Source organism: Malaclemys terrapin, chromosome 6 (genome assembly GCF_027887155.1).
Source record: "Malaclemys terrapin pileata isolate rMalTer1 chromosome 6, rMalTer1.hap1, whole genome shotgun sequence".
NCBI classification, from domain to species: Eukaryota; Metazoa; Chordata; order Testudines; family Emydidae; genus Malaclemys; species Malaclemys terrapin.
In genome coordinates this window covers 46,687,776-46,711,999 of record NC_071510.1, presented here as the reverse complement: position 1 = coordinate 46,711,999, position 24,224 = coordinate 46,687,776, and the positions used below count along the sequence as shown (strand labels likewise).

The window sequence follows — 24,224 nt, the reverse complement described above, 5'->3', positions numbered from 1 at the left end:
TCACCTGTTTGTAAACCTGCCGTAAGTACATCATCTCCTCCACGGTCCCCAAGGATATCAATCTAAACACTTTCACATCTCTGTACTGGCCAATCCTATAGGCTCTGCAAAGAGAGTGATTTTGAAGAATACTAGGTTATTAGCTAACATGAGTTCCTTTGGAGATGAGTAAAATCCTAATTCCAATAAAAGGAAATACTATAAACTTAAATAGAACTTTCCTAAAAGACAAGTTTAGAAATTAAATGTTTTTAAAAAGCTCACATTTTCTCTCTTTAGGGCCCTCACTTCTCTTCTCCATAAATCTCCATAACTCAAACTACCAACAGATTATTTTCAGAAACCACCGAAGAGATTTACTGAATGTCAAGACATCAGAGAAATGTGAACTTCACAGAAGTGGTACCATGAAGACTAGACCTAGTCTTGCAAGGACACACATTTCTGCAACATCATAACATTTTTCCACTTGTGGAGTGGAAAGGGGAGAAAGAAGTCTTCCTGGAGGTATCTGAAAATAGAAAAAATCCTCTCTACATTGTTAGAAATGATAAAATAATGGAGGAGCTTAAAAGCTAAAATATAAAATAGGATGGAACAAAGAATGTATTTTTACTCATCAGAGGGGTAGCCGTGTTAGTCTGAATCAGTAAAAAAACAACAGAGGGTCCTGTGGCACCTTTAAGACTAACAGAAGTATTGGGAGCATAAGCTTTCGTGGGTAAGAACCTCACTTCTTCAGATGCAAGGAAGTGCATCTGAAGAAGTGAGGTTCTTACCCACAAAAGCTTATGCTCCCAATACTGCTGTTAGTCTTAAAGGTGCCACAGAACCCTCTGTAGCTCAATTGCTTTATACACTTTAAAGGCTCCTTGGAGTGTTTCCTTAGTTATCTAAAAGTATTTTCATGAGCTGCATGTGAAATGCTAACCTATGGTTTAGAATGTCTCAGATAAAACACTTATAAAATAAGAATCCTGCATGTGTCACCACAGCAAACTATCAGACAAACTGAATGCTGAAAAGGGACATCTCTACATTACAGAGGCTTGAAAATAAGAACACAACTATTTTTCTTCAGGGATTCTATGTTTCTCAACATCACTCTTGAGCTGGATCAGTAACTGTGTATTTTTTTTTTATAGTCTCTACTTTTAAATAGGCTAGCAATGATGGTTCCAACCTCAGGAAAAATGCCATCAGGCTATATGTCCACTTATTATTTTTTAAAATGAAACACTATCATAATCACAGCTTTGTCCTATACCTCTCTCTTCCAATAATGTCACAATTTGAAAAGTAGGAAATAAAAAAAAGTTAAAATTCAGAGGTAAAGGAGCTTGGGAAATTCTCACTCACTTTTTAAACAGTATGCAGAGTACATTAATGCTAAACAAATTATTAACAGGCATTTCTAAATCTAGTCTGATTCAGCCAAAATCAGACTTCTCTAGGAAAATTTGCATGAGAAAATCAATTTCCAAAATGAACACAAAAAGAGCACTATGTCTATCTAAATTTTAATATTGAGACTATACCTGTCAATGGCTTGAAGATCATTTGCTGGATTCCATGTTGGATCAAACAATATAACGACATTGGCTCCAACAAAATTGAGACCCAGTCCACCAGCCCTTTTAAAAAAAATGAGTTAGTTCTTAGACTGCAAGAAAAGGAGTTAGGTAGTACCATTTTTAAACTCAAATTAAATGATTTCTAGCTCTGGATCTATTTAACCAAAATTAGGCTTACTAGTGGTAGGCTCACATTTTTCCCCATTCCAAACATAATTAAACAGCATTATACCAACATAGGTAGCAATGGGCCGGCGCTTTATTTCCAAAACACAACAATAGCATAACAACCTAACAATCATGATTATTGTAGCAAATCACAATACCACCTCAAATTGCAGGCAGACTATATAACCTGCCCAACTACAAACAGCTGCTTTCACCTTGATATAACAGAAGTGCTGCCCAACTACCTGCTGCATCCCCTTAACACTCAAAGTGAATAATATAAGCCAAATCCTCAGCTGGTATAAATCTACATAGCTCCATTGACTTCAACAGATCTATGCCAATTTATATCAGCTATGATTCTATCCATTTGAGACAGCTAGAAGAGACTTTATGTAAAGAGAGACTTATTACAGAGTTTGCATCAGTTTTGTTTCTTGAATCACAGGGAGATGGATTTTGGCAGGATACTTGCTACATGACTTACACCAAAACATGGTATAGTTTGTAATGCCGCTCCCAGCTATTCTTGGTACAGCAGTCCTGGCAGGATAAACAAGTACTAGAGTGCAGTGGTGCCTGTTTTTGAATCAAACTATTGAGAGGGCTAAGTAAAAGCACAGAAAAGTGAATGATAAAAGAAAACATCATTCATTTCTGATGCAGTCCTTTTAGGGTATGTTGTTGGCGGGCAGCGATGGATCCAGTGGGGATCGATTTATCGCATCTAGGTAAATCGATCCCCGAGCACTCTCCTGTCGACTCCTGTACTCCAGCTCGGTGAGAGGTGCAGGCAGAGTCAACGGGGGAGCAGCAGCAGTCGACTCACTGTAGTGAAGACACTGCGGTAAGTTATTCACGTAGCTGAAATTGTGTAATTTAGATCAATCCCTCCTAACCCCCCCAGTGTAGACCAGACTTAGTGGATAGGGACAATATTGTGAGGGTCATTATAAGAAAGTCCTATTAAACATGTATATATTGGACTTTTTGGGAACAGTTAGGCTCAATGTGTTGGCTGCATCTTCCAAGAACATCTTAACAACTCAAAATGTTGTTCAGACTACAAAGGCCCCAATATAGCAAACCCATTAAGCATGTGCTTAATTTTAAGCAGTTGACCAATTCCCCTATTGAAGCAAAAGGATTACTCACTTGCTTAAAGTTGGACATATGCTTAAGTGGTTTACTGGAGTAGGGCCAAAGACAGTGGTCGTCAAGTTGCAGGACTGGCTCTTGGAAATCTCTTTAGTATCAGCTTAGCCACATTCCTTCTAATCTCCCCAAAAAAGAGATGAAAATTTCTGGAAAGCGTCTGGAAGCAAAATGCTTATATTCAATGTGCTAATATCTGAGAGACTGTTTTAGGTGGACTTTGATTTCAAACATGCCATGTGTTTGATTTGTTTTTGTTTTTTTTTTGTTTTTTGTTTTTTCCAGATCCAGAAAGCACTTCAGCACATCCTGTATATGATGTGATCAGACGGCTGATAGTCAATAAGACTGGATCCAGCAGAAATGCTAAGGGGTTTAAAGAATATCTCTCTAACAGTATCCCTTGCTGGGGATGTAGAAGGTAGATGTAGAGTTTAAATAATTAGAAGCAGCACCAGTTAATTAAATATCAGGCATACATCTTTGGCTGATGTGACAAGCAAGAGTGAGGTAATATATGTAGGTATGGCAGACTAGTCATCACAATTTGAGTGGATACCATTCTTAATTGACAAATGTCTTTTTCTTGATGAGATCTATCCCCTCCATAAGGTTTATAGTGGTATCTTATGGTCAATGATGGTTTCTCCAAAGATTTTAGAAGAAAGTGGAGGCAAGCCACTACGTTCTCAATGAGACACTCCCAAAATAAAATAAAATATTGGATACACTTTTTCCATAAGTGTATATTTAAAATAGTTTATTTTGGATTCTATTAAGCTAGTTAAGGTGGTCGGAAAGGGTTAATTAATTAATTAATTTCCTTATTAAAAAAAAAAGAAAAGAAAGAAATTGGTGGAATCCTTGTTAATATAAATAAAGTTGTGGCCTTTTCCTTCCAAATGCGGTGTAGTGCTGGGTTAATTAAATTTAGAAAAGGAGAGGATGTGGGAACTTGCCAACATTAATGGAGGTTTCCAGAAGATCAGCATTCTCACAGTCTGAAATACTGAATAAAAATCTTTTTTTTTTTTATACAATCCTCCACTGTATTTTGGAATATTTCTTATTAGAGAGGATGGAATTCAGCTTCTCTTACCAAACCTGTAGTGAGACCAAAATATAAGTCAACATGTTTTTCCAATTGGTTTCTAATAAAAAATCCAAATATTTGAAACCTGAAATATGAAGTATACTTCAAATTTCATTAGTGGACATAACAGACTGAGTATGAGGAGAGACAAGACCAAACAAGGTGTTTAAAAAAAATTAAAGGGGCAAAAGTTTTATAAAATTATTAGGTATACTACAATGTTTCAGAAGACAAGGCCCCTATGACTTCTTCATAAACAGAATGTACCTAGAAATGAGTTGGTGCGTTATAAATAAATTATTAAAAATGGGTAATATTCTAAGTGTCATTTAAGCAAGTAATGATTAAATCACACTGAATTATAAGAGATCTCATGGCTCAGATGGCTCAGCCTGCTACATTCAGATCTTGCAACATTGCCTTATAATAAACCATTATTTTTCCAGAGTTCATGGTATTGTAGGACTACATATTGGATCAGACTAATGGTCTATTTACTTGTGTGTCCTGTCTCTGTGCTCAGTACCACAATCTTCAAAAGTTACAAAACAACATGCCAGAGGGAAGTTTCTATGGAAGCAGTTAGTAATTAGTTCTATTCACAGAACTGTCTGATCCTACCCTTTGTGTCTCAAAATCACTTTGTGGCTGAGAGTTCCACAAACAAGATTACATAGTACATAAAAAATTATTTTGTAATTTTAAAATTTGTCATCTTTTAATTGGATGCTCCTTTTTACTTGTATTACAAAGAAGAGCAAATCCTGTAAGAGCACCTGACTAACCGAATAATTTTACACACTTCTATCTTGTGCACTTATTTGTCTAATATCAAAAGTTTAATAGGAGAGATTTAAATATTAGAATTATTTACATCTTTACATGATTAGCCATCTCATTGCCTCTCTCTAGATTTTTTTCTTCCCCTCTTGCCACTTCCTTTTTGAGATGAGTGACCAGAATTGTACACACTACTGAAGGTAAGGACAAACCAACAATGTATATTATAACATTATTATAATTTCATTATTCTTCTCTGTCCCTTCTTTTATACAACTTAACATTTTTTTTGCTTTTGAACTGCTGATGCACACGTTACAATATTTTCTTGACTTTATATACACTTAATTTAGAAGCCACTAATAGGGGAGATTAGTTAAAATTCTTTCTAGTGCATATTACATTGCAATTTATCTCGTCTCCCATCATTGCCTAATTTTCTGGCTTCATATCTGGATTAATAACTCCACTTCAATAAAGGGTAGCTCATGGCTCTACTAGCTACTGTTTCAGGTCAGTATGCAGGCTCAGGAAGACATCATTGCACTAGTTCACATTAGAAAAAGGTTATTTTCATTACCAAAAGGATAAGAAAATTGCATTTTAAAAGAAATCTTGTTCTGAAAAAAATATTAGAAATACCAAAAATCTACAGAGAAGCCCAAAGTCTGCACTAGAACGCATGTTGTGCGTTTCCAGTTGATCTATTGAAACTTTTAGGCTTTGTAAGGATGCAAAAAGAAGTTACAACTTTCTTGAGACATTCCGTTCAGATCTCGTGGCACTTGCAAGCAGCACCGCCAAGACTACTGATATACAAATCCTTCACTTCTACCCCCTTGGAATTTTCAAGCTCTGCAAGAAAATTGATGGAGTAAGCTTCACATATGAAGGACTCAGATAAAAAACCTGAAGATCATGACTGTTATATGATCCACTCGCCACTCATGTATGAATTACATGAGGCTCTGTCCATTTCACAGAAATGCTTGCTAACTATGTGAGCTCTAAAATGTAGGACTAAAGATTATCATGTCAGCTTTACTTCAAGTTATAAGATCTGAGAGTTCTGAAAAGAATGACTCGGGATGTTTTAGTTCAACCAGCCTGGCTGCAAAGATTCTAAATTACACGAGGCCTTGCAGAAGTTTAAAGTAGTGGGCCATGTATGTAAGAAGCAGAATCAGGATATTTTTTTTAAATGAATGGATTTCTGAGCATATGGAGATTAGCGTGGGAAAGACAGGGTAGAGCATTGGATTTAATATTTGGCTCTGAAGGAGGGGATATTAGCAGTTTTTATTTCTTCCAGCATGATATATTAGAACGTTGGAACAAGGTTGCCCAATGTCCAAGTGCTGTAGTTCCCTCGCCTTAAATTAAGTTGTGTCACAGACATTACAAGCTTTGACAGCTCTACCAGTTGAGTTTGTAACTCCTGCAAATCATAGCGCTACTTCTCATGAGATTTACAACTTGAACTTGTTTGCTGCCAGAACCAGCAATAACTCTAAGCATTATGGACCATATTTATTCTTCTCCCAAGACAGATTCTTCTGCCAGCACTGGCTTAAGGAAAGAGATATTTCTGTCACGGAGCTTTAAAAGTGACAACAGATAGGACATGGGCATATGTGCCATAAACCTATTTCTTCCATAGAACACACAAGTGTCTGACCTTGTAATCTTTAACAATCTATAGCTACTGGTCTCCAGAAATTTATAAGATTGGTAGGAATCATCCATATTACTTAGAACTTGTCCAGTACATTTTTGAAAGTTAGACTATCCACAAGATTATGTTCAATACTAGTGTCTAAAACAAATTTGAGGATTTAAGATCAAGGTATTCTGGAGATATGCCTTTACAAATAAAGTTATATTTATTGAAAAGCTGTTTTTGAAAGCCCCTTTTCTCAAAACCATATTATTCCATTAGAGTTTATGTTTCTAAAGACACCGGTATTTTTTGGCTAAAGGCTATGCAGGAGAAATTTCAGGCAGAATGGATTTATTTCCCCAGAATGTAAGGTAGAATACAAATTTGGAAACTGTCACTGTTTTAACAATGAAGTCATTATTATTGCTTCATAATTCAGTAATTGTATAGGCTGGTGCTTCTTTTTGAAGTTGTATATTGATTGTGCCACTGGAATAAAATGACAAAAAACAAATACACTGTATTGAGAAGTCACTCTTTTTTAGATGCATTTTTGCAGCCAAAATAAAGCGTAAGTGGATTTGTCAGAAATTAACATTTGGCTCTTTGAAAGATGAGACTTTCAGAACACATACAAATAGAGCAGTCAGCCAAAAACTTTGCAAGAAACTATGGACAGAAAAGTATGACCCAATTCTGTCAACTTATTATGTGTTTAGAAATAAATAAGATACTGAAAAGTTCCATCAACCAGATGACTGCACAAAAGATCTTGGTTTGGTGTGCCTGAACTCTGATTTAGAGGAGACCAGAAAACCCTGTGGAGTGCTACTAGGACATAGCACCTTCAGATTTCCAGAGAGTTACAAAAGACTCTTGTAGTCTCTTTCATTACTTTATCTCAGGAAAGCAGAAACACATTCATTTTTGCTGTATAATGTGTGTGTGTTGAACTACACTTTAAAGAATTACAGAGAGTACCATTTTGTTTCTCTTGGAACGTACACTATGCTGCATATTATCCTAGGCATATTTTTTACTAATTTACTCAGTGAAATGTGAAACATTATATACAATTCTGTATAGACAAAATCATCATAAATTAAGGTGGCTGTCATGAAGCAACACTGGTGAGCGTGGCCTCCCTTTCCACCCTTACTACTCAAAAGGATAAGGGAGAAGAAACCACTAATGAAGCAAGACTCCATTTCCGTTTAATTGAATTCTCTATTTCATAACGCCAAATGTATGAGATTATGGGGATGAAACTAATCCTAAAGTGTTTAAAACAAATAAGGTTGACAGAACATTCACTATAAGTAGAAAGCCTTTTAGAACAGTACAGATACAGTAACTCCCAGAAGGGGTGGCTCCTGTAATAGATTGTTTTCATTTAAATTTTCTGTTCACCTAGAAGGGCCAAAAACTGCTTATCGTTTCTTATTCAAGAAGTCCCCTGAAATCACTGGCCAGATATTCTGATTGCTGAGGTTATGCTCAGCAAAGCAAGAGTGCATCTCTAGAGCCTTGATTCTCTGCTTATATGCCAGACCTGTGCATGTTAGAGAAGCCTGAGGGCTGTTCTAACGTGTGCCGCTGACAGTGGTCTTAAAGGAGCTATGATGGCCAAGCACAGCCAGAATGTATCGTGCTCTGGCCTCTCCACCTCTCTGCTCCCAACATGCACCCTGTGCTGGGACTGTGGAAAGAACAGCAAAGGAGACAGTTATACTGGCTCTATACCCACTGGAGTCTCCCCACAGCCAGGGATAAACAGGCAGTATCTGTTCCCTTTGCACCACTGCCTGGGACTAGTAATCAGATGAGCTAAAAGATGAAGGATTATGTAACTAATCAGAAAACCATGAATGGATTGATATACTATTTTCATAATTTTTGGCTGAACATGTACATCTAATTAGCCTATTTCAGTAGAATTCACTATTCATCATAAACTGATGAAAAGATCCCTTTCAGACATATCGAATGTGTTAAGATTTTATAGCTTGTTAGAAATAAGTGCTTTAAGGGACAAGTGTTAGGAAACTGAGCTCAAACTGCAGATATAAAAATCATTCATAGGTGTAAAATGTAACTGATAAAAATATGGCTTTCCATATGGGTCCACTATGCACACAAAATAATTCACATGCTATTGCTGGTTTTGCACACACAACTTAAGAACCTAGTTTTTGAAAGTTTGTCTCTTAATGTGCACAGTAGAACAGAAATAAAGAATGCAGCGGTGCACTAGACTATTAGGAACAATTTGTGATTCCCCACTGTCTTTGGCTAGCCTGGGATTTAAAACCATCACTCAACAGTTTCAAATCTCAACGATCCCAGAAACAACAGAAGTGAAGGAATGTGAAGAACAAAAATTAAGTGTTATGACCCATTTCTACTGTAGTAATCTTAATCCATAATGGATGTAGCTGACACCACAGTTTTGTAACAGCTGACAGTAATGCTATTGCTCCTCCTCAAGGAAGTAACACCTTGCAAGATCAATCAAGTGAATGCACAAGTAACTTTACTACAAGCCTCTAAATACGTAGCTGAAGGCAGACACACAGTACAAATTAAACTCTCTTACATTGTAGAAACAAGGCAAATATTAACATCTTGCATGCTATTGAACTCTCTCACTATCCTGACCCGGTCCTCTGACTTTGTATTTCCATCAAGTCTTCGGTAATCTAGCCCAGATGCCATACAGTATTGTTCCAGCACATCTAGCAACTGATAAAAAAGATGGGGAAATAAAGCATTATTAGTATCTTTTAAAATAAGCACCATAACAACCACAAAGATTAGGTATCCTGAATATCATTTCTAATAGCCCACAGACCATTTGAGAGTATAAATGTTTCTCTCTATTGATATTTAACATTCTTACCCGCTTATTCTCTACGACACAATTGGTTTTCTACTGTGGCACTTAAAACCTTAATCTTTTACAGGTTTTTTTTTTATTGAAAGCAACAAAAGATATAAAATTAAAGCAGAGATCTTGAACTGTCATTGACAGTAATCTTCTATGCTGGCATGCCAAGTATTTAGTTAGATAATCCTGAGTTTGCATCATTTCAGAAAGAACATTCGTCACTAACAAGAATACCATATTTAGGGCTTTGGCTTCACTGAATTGTTAGCTTGATGTATAACTTGAGTGTTGCTGCTAACACATCTCCCACTCCCACACAAAGTGTTTAGCTCAAATTAAGTTGCGTGTTACTTTCAAGCAAGCTGGCCCATTGGAGGCTGCGGGTTGATGCTTCAGTGGTGCTGATGCTTGATGCCAACGCAGTGGGGACTCCACTACTCTGTGCTGCTAATACAAATATTCTGTGTAGCTCACATGTTGTTCTGCACTCAAGCTAGGCTAATGAGTAGGGCCCTACCAAATTCACAGCCATGAAAAATGCATCATGAACCATGAAATCTGGTCTTTTGTGTGCTTTTGCCCTACGCTATATAGATTTCATGGGGGAGACCAGCGTTTCTCAAATTGGGGGTCCTGACCCAAAAGGGAGTTACAGGGGGATCACAAGGTTATTTTGCGGGGGGGAGGGGGCGTGGTATTGCCACCCTTACTTCTGCGCTGCCTTCAGAGCTGGGTGGCCGGAGAACAGCAGCGGGCGGCCGCAGAGCAGCAGCTGGTGACCGGGTGTCCAGCTCTGAAGGCAGCGCCCCTCCAGCTGCAGCGCAGAAGTAAGGGTGGCAAAACCATACCATGTCACCCTTTACTTCTGCACTGCTGCCTTCAGAGCTGGGCTGCCAGAGAGTGGGAGCTGCTGACTCTGGGCCCAGCTCTTCCTTCAGAGTTGGGCTCCCGGCTAGCAGCTGCCACTCTCCAGCTGCCTAGCTCTGAAGGCAGTGCCGCCGCTAGCAGCAGCGCATAAGTAAAGGTAGCAGTACTGCAACCCCCCCTATAATAACTGTGCAACTGCCCCCCCGCCACACATACCTTTTTGGGTCAGGACCCCTACAATTACAACAGTGTGAAATTTCAGATTTAAATAGCTGAAATCATGAAATTTACTATTTTAAAAATCCTCTGACCGTGAATTTGGTAGGGCCCTATTAATGACTGGAGACAACTCCAGCTAACACTCCAGTGAAGACAAGTCCAAAGAAGAAAGGCAATTACTACATTTGTCCTTGCCATTGTCCTTGAGAGAACTTAAGGTTTCAAGATGTTTTCTTTAGTACTGCACATTGTCCATAGCAACACTATTTTCCATAGTGCATGTGAGAAAGAAAATGTGGTTGACAGCTGCTGCTGCCCCCTGTGCTTAATGCCTCAGGACTTATTGCTGAAGTCAGTCAGATCTAAGGGATATAGAGCTCACCTTGGTGGAAAAGGAGAAGAGAAGAACTTTATCTTTGTTTTTTCTGAAGTGATTTAAAAGCTGTTGAAGGACCTGGAAACGAACCACAGAGCAGCAATTAACTGACTTCATCCCAAGTACACCTTTATACACACACACACACACACACACACACACACACACACACACACTTACATTTTCTAACTTTAAAAAGAGTAAGCAGTACTTTTGGTCTGTATTTCATATTATTTTCTAAGGAAAACGGGCACTAATGGGAGGCTTTGCAAGCCTAATACAGTTTCCTAGTATCATAAATGTCACTATAATAATAAAGGAGATTCTAAATAAACACACACACTTAAACTCCTTCTCTAAATGCATTCTGAAAGGGCAGTTTTAAAGTATCACACTAACAGAAGTTAAGTTCTAAATGAGCTATTTGTATCTTTTAAGTTGTCCTTTAATGGAAGTTAGTCTACAAAGCTGTAACAAATACTACCTATCTACTGTACTGCCCTGGGTTTGGGATTTTTGTTTTTAATTAATGAATCCACACATCCACTCTGAACAGAGCTAACCTTATTTAGTTTGCCGCACTACCTCGGAGTTCAAAACTTCTTGGAACTTGCCTTCTTAAAATAATCAGTCAGATGTATGCCCCTCCCTGCTCCCCCTCTTTTCTGTTGCTTTGTTTACTGTAGGCCTCAGCTTCCCAGACTCTGCACAGACCTTGAAATGCCAATAATCCGCCCACACACAATGTTCTTCTGGTAGGGAAGCAAATAATCCAGAGCCTTGCGTATAATAGTGATACAGTTATTTTCAAAAGAAGCATGTCCACATCTGGCATTGGCAGTTCGAGAGTACCACGCAGAAGCAATACACAAAGGGGAAAAGGAATTTTCTGCACCATGTCTGGAGCCTTCTCTCACTGGGCAATAAATATTTAAATTATTGTATTTATTCGGTGATAACTACTTAAACTGTTACATCTACACAAATTTCACTAAAAGTGTAACCACTCAAATAATAGAGGAATGCCTGTATTAATTTTACAGTTCTGGATAAAATCTTGAACACAAAATACTAATATCACAGTCATAACATTTTCTGTATTGTAGTGTCATTCAATTACTGGGTAAATAAGATGCACAAATCAGATAAAGTTGCATGTTTTCCATGCGTAACTATAATTTGTAAGTTGTACAATGGATAAAAAGGGCTTTATTTTACTGGAAAAACGTAAAATATACAGTGTTAAACGTTCTCTGTTTGCATTTCATGTAACTGAATTAAGAAAGAGGACAGAAAAATTAGCAGCACATTTAAGCTGTAAAAGGAGTTTGTCTCCTGTAATATTATGATTAGAGTAATAAATATGGTCATATAATTAATTCCCTATAGGAGATAGTGCAAACAAATACACTCAGTTTGTTTAAATAAAGTGAATCAATGTCATGTCTGCTCAGATTTTAGGTATTCTGGAATATAATAGCAGTGCCTCTGACAAACCAATAGAAGTAAATGGTTTTGTGCTGAAGAGAAACAAAGTATATGTTCCCACACTGGAATGCTATTCTAAAAGGTAGGTATTTTGAAAAACACAAACTGGGTGAGCATACTGAAGCAAAAACGTAATGTTACAATTAAAATATGGATTTTTTAAATGGTGTGCATGGATTTAACTCCCATCAGGATTATCAGAAGTCCTGCAGTGAAATCACTTTACACCATATTGATATTTACCGCTTAGATTTCCACTACAAATTATATAGTGTACAGCTATCAGTCCTGCTTTTGATGTTTTAAAGATAGAATCACAAGATCATACGACTGGAAGGGACCTCAAGAAGTCTTAGTCCAGTCCCCCACATTCATGGCAGGACTAAGGCTTTTATAATTCATCCCTCACCCTAAACTAGGCCTGGTTTTTTGTTTATATTTACATGGTACTCCCACAGAGATACTTGCATTTTCCTACTTATTTTCTTCATTATTTATGAAGGCAGTAAAATCAATGTCTTAATCAGACGTGTATATTCCCAGGAGATATATACTTACTAAAAAGAAGCTTTCAAAAAGGTGCAACCAATGGATTTTTATGCAAGTATTATAAAAGAAGTTCTAAAACTACATTTTATTTCTAACAGCCAGGTATTTAATATAATTTTTTATTTAAAAGTCATATATACAGTGAATATTGGTAGACTACTGTTACCCAAAACTTGAGGAAAACTGAAGAAGTAATCACACAAGTGAAGGTTTTGGCCCATGTGATTATGGGGCAACTACTGCATGACTCAGGCCTGGTCTACACTACAACTTTAATTCGGATTTATCAGCTTTAATTTGAATTAACCCTGTAACCGTCCACACAACGACGCCATTTAATTCGATGTAAAGGGCCCTTTAAATCGATTTCTGTACTCCACCCCAACGAGCGGAGTAGCGCCAAAATCGATTTTAGCAATTCGAATTAGGGTTAGTGTGGCCGCAATTCGATGGTATTGGCCTCCGGGAGCTATCCCACAGTGCATCATTGTGACCGCTCTGGACAGCAATCCGAACTCGGATGCACTGGCCAGGTAGACAGGAAAAGCCCCGCGAACATTTGAACTTCATTTCCTGTTTGCCCAGCGTGGAGAGCACAGGTGACCACAGATACCTCATCAGCACAGGTAACCATGCAGGCTGATAATCGAAAAAGAGCACCAGCATGGACCGTGAGGGAGGTACTGGATCTGATCGCTGTATGGGGAGAGGATTCAGTGCTTGCAGAACTTCGTTCTAAAAGACGAAATGCAAAAACTTTTGAAAAAATTTCCAAGGGCATGATGGAAAGAGGCCACAATAGGGACTCTGAGCAGTGCCGCGTGAAGGTCAAGGAGCTCAGACAAGCCTATCAAAAAACAAAGGAGGCAAACGGTCGCTCCGGGTCAGAGCCGCGGACATGCCGCTACTACGCCGAGCTGCATGCAATTCTAGGGGGGGCTGCCACCACTACCCCACCTTTGTTCGTGGATTCTGGGTCGGGGATAGTCTCGACGCCTGAGGATTCTGCCGATGGGGTAGAGGAGGAGGAGGATGAGCTTGCAGAGAGCACACAGCACTCCATTCTCCCCAACAGCCAGTATCTTTTTATCACCCTGACTGAAGTACCCTCCCAAGCCTCCCAAGCCAGTACCCAAGACTCTGACCCCATGGAAGGGACCTCAGGTGAGTTTACCTTTTAAAATATAAAACTTGTTTTAAAAGCAAACGGTTTTTAATGATTACTTTGCCTGACTTTGCATTCGCGGTCAGTTCAGCTACTGGAAAAGTCTGTAGCTACTGGAAAAGTCTGTTAACGTGTATGGGGATGGAGCGGAAATCCTCCAGGGACATCTCCATGAAGCTCTCCTGGAGGTACTCCGAAAGCCTTGCCAGAAGGTTTCTGGGCAGTGCATCCTTATTCCCTCCTCCATGGTAGGACACTTGACCACGCCATGCTTGCAGCAAGTAATCTGGTATCATTGCCTGACAAAGCCTGGCAGCGTATGGTCCCGGTGTTTGCTGGCATTCAAGCAACATCCGTTCTTTATCTTGTTGTGTAATCCTCAGGAGAGTGATATCACTCCTGGTAACCTGGTTGAAATACGGGAACTTAATTAAGGGGACAGAGGTGGCCGTTCCTACTGGGCTGTTTGCCTGTGGCGGAAAATAAATCCTTCCCTGCAGTTAGCCAAGCGCAGATGGGAAATTGGCCCTGAGTTTTTCGCGTTTGGCTAGCAGGGATCTTCCCTGTTACCAGCCACGCGGTGGGGGGAGGGGTACCGTGATCATCCCAGAGAATTCATGGCGAGGGGGGGGGGGGGGGGGGTTAGTTTGTTTTCTGGTGCTGCTGAATGTTAACAGAAAAACCGCAGCACTCTACTTGCCTGAAGGGGCCCAGACAAGCCCCACCACACTGCCCCCCACCCCCAACTGGCTGAGATTGGCCAGGCTTCTGCAGCACTCTACAAGCTATGCTTGGTATGTGGGAAAGCACGGCGCAGAAGCTTACCATGGCCGCATGCAAGCCGAATTCTGTTGCCCAGACCTGTGATCTCTAGCAGCAAAGCCACAGGCACTCAGCATTAAGAGGCAAAATGCGACCTTGCACAGAAATCACATGTGCTATGTAATGTGAACAGTGTTGGTCACCGTGAAAGAGTATAAGCATTGTTCTGCAAAATGTAGCTTTTAAAACAATCCTCTCTTTTTTCCCCTCCCTACAGCAGCTGCAAATTCCTCAAGCCTCCCTCCTCCATCCCGAAGGTTATCACAGATAAGGCGTCGTAAGAAGAAGACGCGGGAGGACATGTTTTCTGAAATTATGCAATCCAGCAGGAGTGACAGAGCTCATCTGAATAAGTGGAAGGAAACAGTTTCAAAGTATAGGAAAGAAGTCAGTGAACGTGAGGAGAGGAGGGACCAACGTGAGGAGAGGAGGGACGATCGAGATGAGAGATGGCGGCAGGAAGACCAGAGGATGAAGGATGCAACGCTGGGGCTGCTCCGGCGTCTGGTGGAGGTTCAGGAACGGCTGCTGGAAAACAGACTGCCGCTTCAGCCCCTGTTCCACCCTCCCCCCTCCCCATGTTCCGTATCCTCCTCACCCAGACGTGTAAGAACGCGGGGGGGGAGGCTCCGTACACCTTCCCATTCCACCCCAGTAGACAGCCCAAGCAAAAGGCTGTCATTTTTTTAACCTTTTCTTTGTGGCTTTTTCCTTCCCAGCAATCCTCCTCCCAAATACCACCCGGGTTCCCTCCCTCTTTTTCTAATCTATTAATAAAGAATAAATGATTTTTAAATGATAGTGACTTTATTTGGTTTGAAAGAAAGCTGGGGGAAGGGGCAGGGTGGGTTCCTTACAGAAAATCAGTCAGTAAAGGGGGAGGGTTTTCATGAAGGAGAAACAAACAGATATTTCACACGGTAGCCTGGCCAGCCATGAAACTGGTTTTCAAAGCTTCTCTGATGCACAGCGCTTCATGGTGTGATCTTCTAATCGCCCTGGTGTCTGGCTGCGCGTAATCAGCAGCCAGGCGATTTGCCTCAGCCTCCCACCCCGCCATAAAGGTCTCCCCCTTACTTACACAGAGATTGTGGAGCACACAGCAAGCAGAAATAACAATGGGGAGATTTCTTTGGCTGAGGTCAGAGCGAGTCAATAATGAACGCCAGCGACCTTTTAAACGGCCAAATGCACATTCTACCACCATTCTGCACTTGCTTAGCCTGTAGTTAAACAGCTCCTGACTCCTGTCCAGGCTGCCTGTGTATGGCTTCATAAGCCATGGCATTAAGGGGTAGGCTGGGTCCCCAAGAATAACTATGGGCATTTCAACATCCCCAACGGTTATTTTCTGGTCCGGGAAGTAAGTCCCTTGCTGCAGCCCTTTAAACAGAGTAGTGTTCCTGAAGACGCGAGCGTCATGAACCCTTCCCGCCAAGCCCGCGTTGATGTTGGTGAAATGTCCCTTGTGATCCACAAGTGCTTGCAGCACCATTGAAAAGTACCCCTTGCGGTTTATGTACTCGGTGGCTTGGTGCTCCGGTGCCAAGATAGGGATATGGGTTCCGTCTAGTGCCCCACCACAGTTAGGGAATCCCATTGCAGCAAAACCATCCACTATAGCCTGCACATTTCCCAGAGTCACTAACTTTCGTAGCAGCACCTGAGTGATTGCTTTGGCTACTTGCATCACAGCAGCCCCCACAGTAGATTTGCCCACTCCAAATTGATTCCCGACTGACCGGTAGCTGTCTGGCGTTGCAAGCTTCCACAGGGCTATCGCCACGCGCTTCTCAACTGTGAGGGCTGCTCTCATCTTGGTATTCTGGCGTTTCAGGGCAGGGGACAGCAAGTCACAAAGTTCCATGAAAGTGCCCTTACGCATGCGAAAGTTCCGCAGCCACTGGGAATCGTCCCAGACCTGTAACACTATGCGGTCCCACCAGTCTGTGCTTGTTTCCCTTGCCCAGAATCGGCGTTCCATGGATAGAATCTGCCCCATTAACAACATGATCTCCAAAGCACCGGGGCCTGTGGTTTCACTGAATTCTGTGTCCGTGTCCATGTCCTCATCATGCTTGTCGCTGCACTGCCGCCGCCGCTGCCTCCTCTCCTCGTTTTTCTGGTCCTGGCTGAGCATAAACTCCACGAGAACGCGCGAGGTGTTTGCAATATTCATGAGTGCTGTCTTGACCTCAGCGGGCTCCATGCTTGCCGTGGTATGGAGTCTGCAGTGTTCACCCACCCAGGAAAAAAGGCGCGAAAATGGTTGTCTGCCGTCCGTTGCTTTCATGCAGGGAGGGAGGGAGGGAGGGAGGAAGTGAGGCTGTACCCAGAACCACCTGCGACGATGTTTTTTGTCCCATCAGGCACTGGGATCTTAACCCACAATCCCAATGGGCGCGGGAGACTGCGGGAACTATGGGATAGCTATGGAATTGCTACCCACAGTGCAACGGTGCAGAAATCGACGCTAGCCCCGGTACTTGGATGCACACCACCGAATTACTGTGCTAGTGTGGCCGCACTCATTTCGACTTTATACAACCTGTTTCTCAAATCCGAATTATCTAAATTCGGATTAATCCCGTAGTGTAGACATACCCTCAGAGAACTATGTAACCATTCTGTTTCACCACTCCTGCTCCCCCTCCAAAAAGTCAATGATATTTTTGTGTAAAATAATGCTCAAGAGCATGCAATCTACAAGCACTGTACTTCAAAAGTGATGAGTTATTTGTCTTTTCATTACACAATTCTCACTTTGCAACCGAGGTGTACTGGATTCTCACAACAATGCATATTGTCAGGCATTATTTTTCGCATGTTCAACTACACCACATCTAAACAAATGCTTTTGTATTACATTTATTGACAAAACAGTCTGAATTGAAAACAGAATGCTATTAAAAGGGGGAGGGGAGCTATTAAACAAACCACATATGCAAACAAATACCTTCCACTGCTTGTTATTTACTACAAGAAAATCTTTAATAGCTACATTTCTGCAAGTTTTATAACATTTGGTCATATTTATTTCCCCACTTATGTTATTTTTTGTTTCATTATTGATTTAACAAAAAGTGTTTATAAAATATCTTCCGAGTCTTAATTTATGGTGACATCTCTCTCTGCATTTTTGAGGCTTCCCACGAGACCAGAGATCATCTGGATAACTTTTCTACCATAATAAAAGCCCATCAGTATACTAGATTTATAGTTCTTTTGAGAATGCAACACATACAGGGACATAATCAGAGAGAATAATCTGATCAAGAAGAATGTTCACAATATTATTTGAAGCAGCCTTGTCAAAACAATTTATTTGAAAATACTGTACATTTGAGATCTAGAAGAACAGCAAGTATAGGTTTCATTTATTGTGATTATTCAGTTCACAGACAAAAGCTATCACCCAAGATCACACATTCAGAAAATTTCTTGAACCTATTCAGAATAGAAAACAGGTTAGCTAATCTGTTCTCAAAAATATTAACATCCATTGAAGTCTCCACTATTTTAAACATATACTCGTTCATTAGTCCGTTCTTTTATAAGCCGACCCCCCAAGATGATTAGGTAAAAATCGCAAAAATTGTATGACTCTTTCATAAACCGACCCCTATTTCAGGTGTTGGCATACCCTAGTGGGCTGGGAGCCAAAGTAAGCCACTGGCGGGTCAGGACGCTTTGTTCACCTGGAGCGTCTGCAGGCATGGCGCCCCTCAGCTCCCTGTGGCCACAGTTCGCCGTTCCCAGCCAATGGAAGCTGTGAGAGCTCCCATTGGCTGGGAATGGCAAATCGTGGCCACAGGGAGCTGAGGGGCTCCATGCTTGCAGATGCTCCAGGTGAACAAAAGGACAATGTATTAGATATTCAATTCAACGATTCTAGAGAGTTTAAAATCATCAAATTTTGATGTAGGCCCGTTTATAAGCCGACCCCCACTCTTTGATGCATCACTTTTTTACCAAAAATATTCGGCTTATGAATGAGTATATACAGTAGTACACCAGACATTAAAAAAGGCATAGTGACATTAAAAAATTACTGTCAAACATTTTTAACTTAATGAACTTAAGTTCATTATTTTTCAGTTATGTCAATTTGACCCACTATAGCAATGAAGTCAGATACAGTATTGATGCATTTGAAAGTATTTTGATTTTTAGAACTGAAATAGCAACATTTAAAATATTAAACTTGCAAGGATAATAAAGTGAATTTCTATAATCCAGGTCAATTAAATTTTGTCATCATCTAGAGCAGAATTTCCAAGTTTGAAAGCTGAACCCTCACTTCTTGTAAATAAAACAAAATAAACCAACAGATGTTAAAGGCCCACTCATCTTCATTTTTAATCTTTTATATATAGTCCCATCTCCCTCTTCCATGGGGATAGGGATGGCGTTACACACTTTTGGAAATGTTGTTGTACACTGAGATGCATTTCCTGAAGTGATACAAAACCAGAGGTCTCTTTAAGAAAGGAAGTAGTTATTTTCCATTTAATCAGGTGTTTCATTCCACTGGCACTTAGATATACTTTTTTGAGATTAGATATTGCAACCATGCGTTTAAGTGGGTTAAAATGAAAACGGTCATTAAGCAGGTCTCTGCAGTGATGTCAGATCATTAGCATCAGAAACAACCAGGCATGATGGAGGACTGCATAACAGTAATCTACTGAAAAAAGAAGAACAGGAGTACTTGTGGCACCTTAGAGACTAACCGGCTGCTACTCTGAAAGTAATCTACTGGGATCTCTTCAAAGCATGTTTTAGCAAATCTGCCTAATACGGTAGCAGTAAAACAAAACAAAGGAAAAATTCTATGAAGCAGTCAAGCAACGCAAAAACTAATACAAGATCACGGTTTTTCATATTTTCCCTCTAATGGGCAGAGGGGAAGAAAACTACCAGGTTTCAATAGACTACTGCCAAAACGTACTTGTACCCTATAGAGCCAACTCCCCAGCTTGCCTTATGAAACACTTTAACAAAAGGGCACATTAATTATGCTTTATTTTACTAAGAAAAATTGAAGCCAAAAATGTAAGTTAAAAAAGTAAAAAATCACTCAAACTTTCTGACATAGAGAACCAGTCAAAGTGAAGGGCAGATTTTCCACTTTGCACAGGAATTATTTTCCATGGGTAACCATAAAAAAAAAAAAAAAAAAAAAAAAAAATCTTTAAATGTAAGGATCCAAAGGAGCTTTTCAAGCTGATTATATCTTAAAGTAATGAATTCATGACTTTCTATCTGTGAAAGTAATCTTAAAATTAGGATTTCTTCAGTCAGCTTTTAAAGAAGGAATATTTGAACCACATCTCTCAGAGAAGTGTCATTTTTTTCAACATAAATGGAAGTTTCACCAGGTGCCAGACAGAGAAGTGGTATCATTCTTGTTATTAGTCATAACTAATAACTAATGGGGGGAGGGATAGCTCAGTGGTTTGAGCATTGACCTGCTAAACCCAGAGTTCAATCCTTGAGGGGGCCACTTAGGGATCTGGGGCAAAATCAGTACTTGGTCCTGCTAGTGAAGGCAGGGGCTAGACTCGATGACCTTTTGGGGTCCCTTCCAATTCAATATATATGGAGATATACCTATTTTTTTTTTAATATATTCCACTCTTCTCTTTTAATGAGGTTCTTCACATTAAAGTGAGTTTACAAGAATATCTGTTTGTTTTGGAAGCCTGATTTCTGTAGTTACCTACTTTCTGAATAGAAAGATTTCTGATCTTAAATTTCTTTTAAATTTTCACAATAAATATTCTGGTTATTTGTTTTCCTTTGATGATATTGGCAACACCGGCTGGCCATCACCAACTCAAACCCAACATCACTATCTCATCTCTGCAATAAATGGTAAGGTCAAAACTCCTGTATACCAGTGTTGTTTTTTGAGATTCTAATTATATGAATATTAGATCCTCTATTAATAGTTTTGTTTACTCAAAAAGAAACTTAATGGCTTTTCAAACTAGCTACTTCTCTTTCAAATTAGTGTTGTGGTCCTCATTTTCACAAGTTTCTCATGCAACATACATTTTATCAAATGTATTTTATTTCATATTCATTACAATATTAGTAATTTAAGATCTTTAATGTAAAAGCATAATATGAGAACTTTTAATATCCGTAAGAATCATAGTTTTAATGGCACTGCCCTGCTCCTTAGTTTGAAGGGGATTAGAAAGCAAATCTAATTTTCATCAAAGGCTTGAAGTTTCTTAGTAACCAAAATAAAAGGCTTTCAAGTTCTTTCCCACCTATAAATCTTTAATTAGACATCTTGTCCTGATCTCATTCTTTTGTGTTATGCAGTGTTCTTGGTACTTTTTTTTCAAAGTAGTTTTCCTGCTGAAATGAAAAAGGGGCAGAGCATGTCACGAGTCCAATATATTTTTAAAAATTAATTTTCCTTTCTTTACATTTTTACTCACATTAATGAAATCAAGTGTACACAATATTGCAGGCTACATTAATATAAACTTAAATTTCTCATACTGTATGGACTTCAAACTGAAGACTAACATAGGATGCGCTAAAAGTTCATTATTTGATCTTCACTTTTTAAACTCAGTTTCTAAATATTAATATGCCTTATGGTCCAACCAAGACATAATTCACAGGCAAATAAGCAATAAGAGTCTCACTGAAATAGTTTTTCTATTGTTATGATGCATTAGTGGAGGAAAACTGGAATGAGAAAGTCAAGTAAACTAAGGATCATTCCATAAAAAACAGTATTTTCAATAAATAATCTTTCCCTTCTACTACGTGTGCAAGTGGATTTGTTACTCATGAAAGTAAGGGATTTACAGGAATGGACCACCTAGAAAGATAGCTTACGTAAGCTTACTCACACACACTTATCACAACACAACTCAATTCCACCTGGTGTGATAAATGGCAGATTTGACAATGTTGCAATGTGGTCAGATTGAAATATCAGAGATTAGAATGAGAACAGAATAATTTTTTATTTGCCTCCTAAGTGAGTATGAATTAAATTCCACACTCGAAAGCTAACACACAAATCCACTGCATAATCTAACCACCGATATTAAACTGGCTATTATATTACTACTTTCTTTTCAAGTATTGCCCAAAATGTATAGTGACAAAATATTAATCCACAATATAAAGCTATTTCAGGGAAAAGGTTAGCAATCATTTGAGATGCTCAGACCATCATATTAAAAACGGGAATTAGGGAGCTTGAAAACACAATGGGGTTATGCTTTAGCCTCTTCCTTCTGTAAACCTAGCTTCAAATCCTGAATTTGTTCATAAGTGAAAATAAATTCCATGGCATCACCCCCGTCCCCAGCTAACAGCACAATTAGGAGTCTCTGCTAAAAAGAGGTTCAGGATTAAGAAATGTTACAAATCAGGTGTGCAGAACTGTGAGGGGAACATTATACGCATCTACTTGCAGCATGTTTAGTTCCCTATTAGTTATCTTCCAGAATTAGCATTCCAGACTATTGTCATTGCATTGTTTTATCATTAATATGGCTAGCCTCCAGGAGCCCTAGAGTGTGACCTACTTCCCTCATTCCCTCTAATATACAGTACTATCCTATCTTAAAAGCATTGAGACTAGGCACTTCTCTCTTGCCATGCCAAACTAACATTCTAGAAAAATTACAGGAGGAGAAAAGCCTCCTTTAAAAAGAGCAAAAAAGATTTAGACAGCTCAGCAAGAGCAAAAATTACCTTGTCTCATTTTGACACTCTAAAAAGCAAACATTTATAGTAGATCACATTGGTTCACAGCCATACTTGAGAAAAGCAGCTACACCCACTACACATCAACTTCCACATATAACAGAAAAGCCCAGTATTTATTAGAACCTCAGCTCATGACTCCCAGGATTCTGAATGCTACCGAATCCGCAAGGATCTATTCTTCCATTAACACCACCACAAGACAAGACCTCCTTAATATTTATGCCAAGGAGTGAATTAGTTTTTGCCCAGCACCTCAAACAAATCTACATAAATCCTATGTACAGTATTCAAAATATAGTAATGATCTCTTTCAAGCTACTTTCCATTTCATCGGAACATTTAAACCTGAAGTTTTAGAATGAATGTTGTTCAGGACATGCAGTAGCATAGTAGAACAGTACATCTGTAGGCACAACCAATGTGAATTGAAAATTAGCTAAAAGACTGTAAAAGGAGAGATTACTCATCCTGTGAAGTAACTAGTTTTTCGGGATGTGTGTCGCTATGGATGCTCCACTTGAGGTACACATGCACCCCATGTGCCTTTGATCGGAGATTTTAGTTAATAGTGGCCATTCAGCTGCACATGCACTCTACTCCACCTCATGCTCTGCTCTGGCTATACAGAACTGCGCGGGCAAACCATCCTCAGTTTCTTCTCTATCACAGAGCTCCATAGCAGAGAACTACGAAGCAAAGGGGAAGGTGATTGGGTACTGGAGCATCCATAAGGACACACATCTCGAAGAACTACAGTTACTGCACAGGCAGAATAACCTCTCCTTTGAGTACTATTCCTATGGGTGCTCCACTTCACTTAGGACTGAGCTGCACACTTTAAGGAGTGGGGGGGCTTCTGAGTTGGATACAAGATTGAAGACAGTACAGGAGAGCCAAACACAGCATCAGAAGCTGAGTCATGAATTACTGCATAACATTCAGAAAAGGTGTGCATGGAGGACCCAAGTTGAAGCTTCAAAGATCTCAGCAATGGAAACATTCTTAAGAAAGGCTACTGAAGCAGAAAGAGATCTCATTGAATGGTTTAGTACTCTAGAAGGAGGTTTGAGACCATTAGACTGATAACAAAAAAGTAATGCAGCCTGAAATCCATCTAGAGAACCTTTGTTTGGAAACTGGATATCCCTTAGATCTGTCCACAGTAGACACAAACAACCGGGAAGATTTTCTAAATGGCTTAGTCCTGTCGAAGTAAACGGCTAATGCCCACCTGAGTGTATGTATTACCATATCCTTATTATTCAGGTGTGGTTTAGGGGGGAAAACTACAAGAAGAATAGACTGGTTAATGTGGAAGTCAGACAACACCTTCAGTAAGAATTTAGGATGTGGTCACAATGTGACCTTGTCCCTGTGAAGTGGGGGTGTGCCATCAGAGTCCCTATCTCCACAGGTTTTCAAACATAAGTAATAGCTACCACTTAAACCGTTTTCATAGATATGTCAAGTAGAGAAGAGGTCACTGTTGGCTCAAAGGGATGTCTCATAAGGCAGCTAAGCACCAAGCTGAGGTCCTAAAACAGAGCAGGATGTTTGACTTGTATAAAGAGATTCCCCAACCCCTTGAGACACATCATCATTAGATATGCAAACACCGAAAAGCCCTCCACTGGGAAATGGAAGGCCATAATGGCTGCCAAATGTATCCTAA

General features: G+C 39.7%; 1 protein-coding gene across 2 annotated transcripts in view; it reads right to left on the bottom strand.

Moving 5' to 3' along the window:
* Positions 1–24,224, bottom strand: part of LOC128839594 (DNA excision repair protein ERCC-6-like 2) — a 63,889-nt gene that overhangs the window by 4,081 nt on the left and 35,584 nt on the right. Inside the window, exons 12-15 of one of the 2 annotated variants that reach the window (XM_054032700.1) lie at positions 10,786–10,857; positions 9,027–9,172; positions 1,539–1,634; positions 5–104 (exon numbers count right to left, since the gene is read on the bottom strand). In XM_054032700.1, coding sequence (XP_053888675.1) covers positions 5–104; positions 1,539–1,634; positions 9,027–9,172; positions 10,786–10,857 — 414 coding nt within the window. The remainder of the gene's footprint in view (positions 1–4; positions 105–1,538; positions 1,635–9,026; positions 9,173–10,785; positions 10,858–24,224) is intronic. The other variant, XM_054032701.1, reaches the window with a different exon arrangement.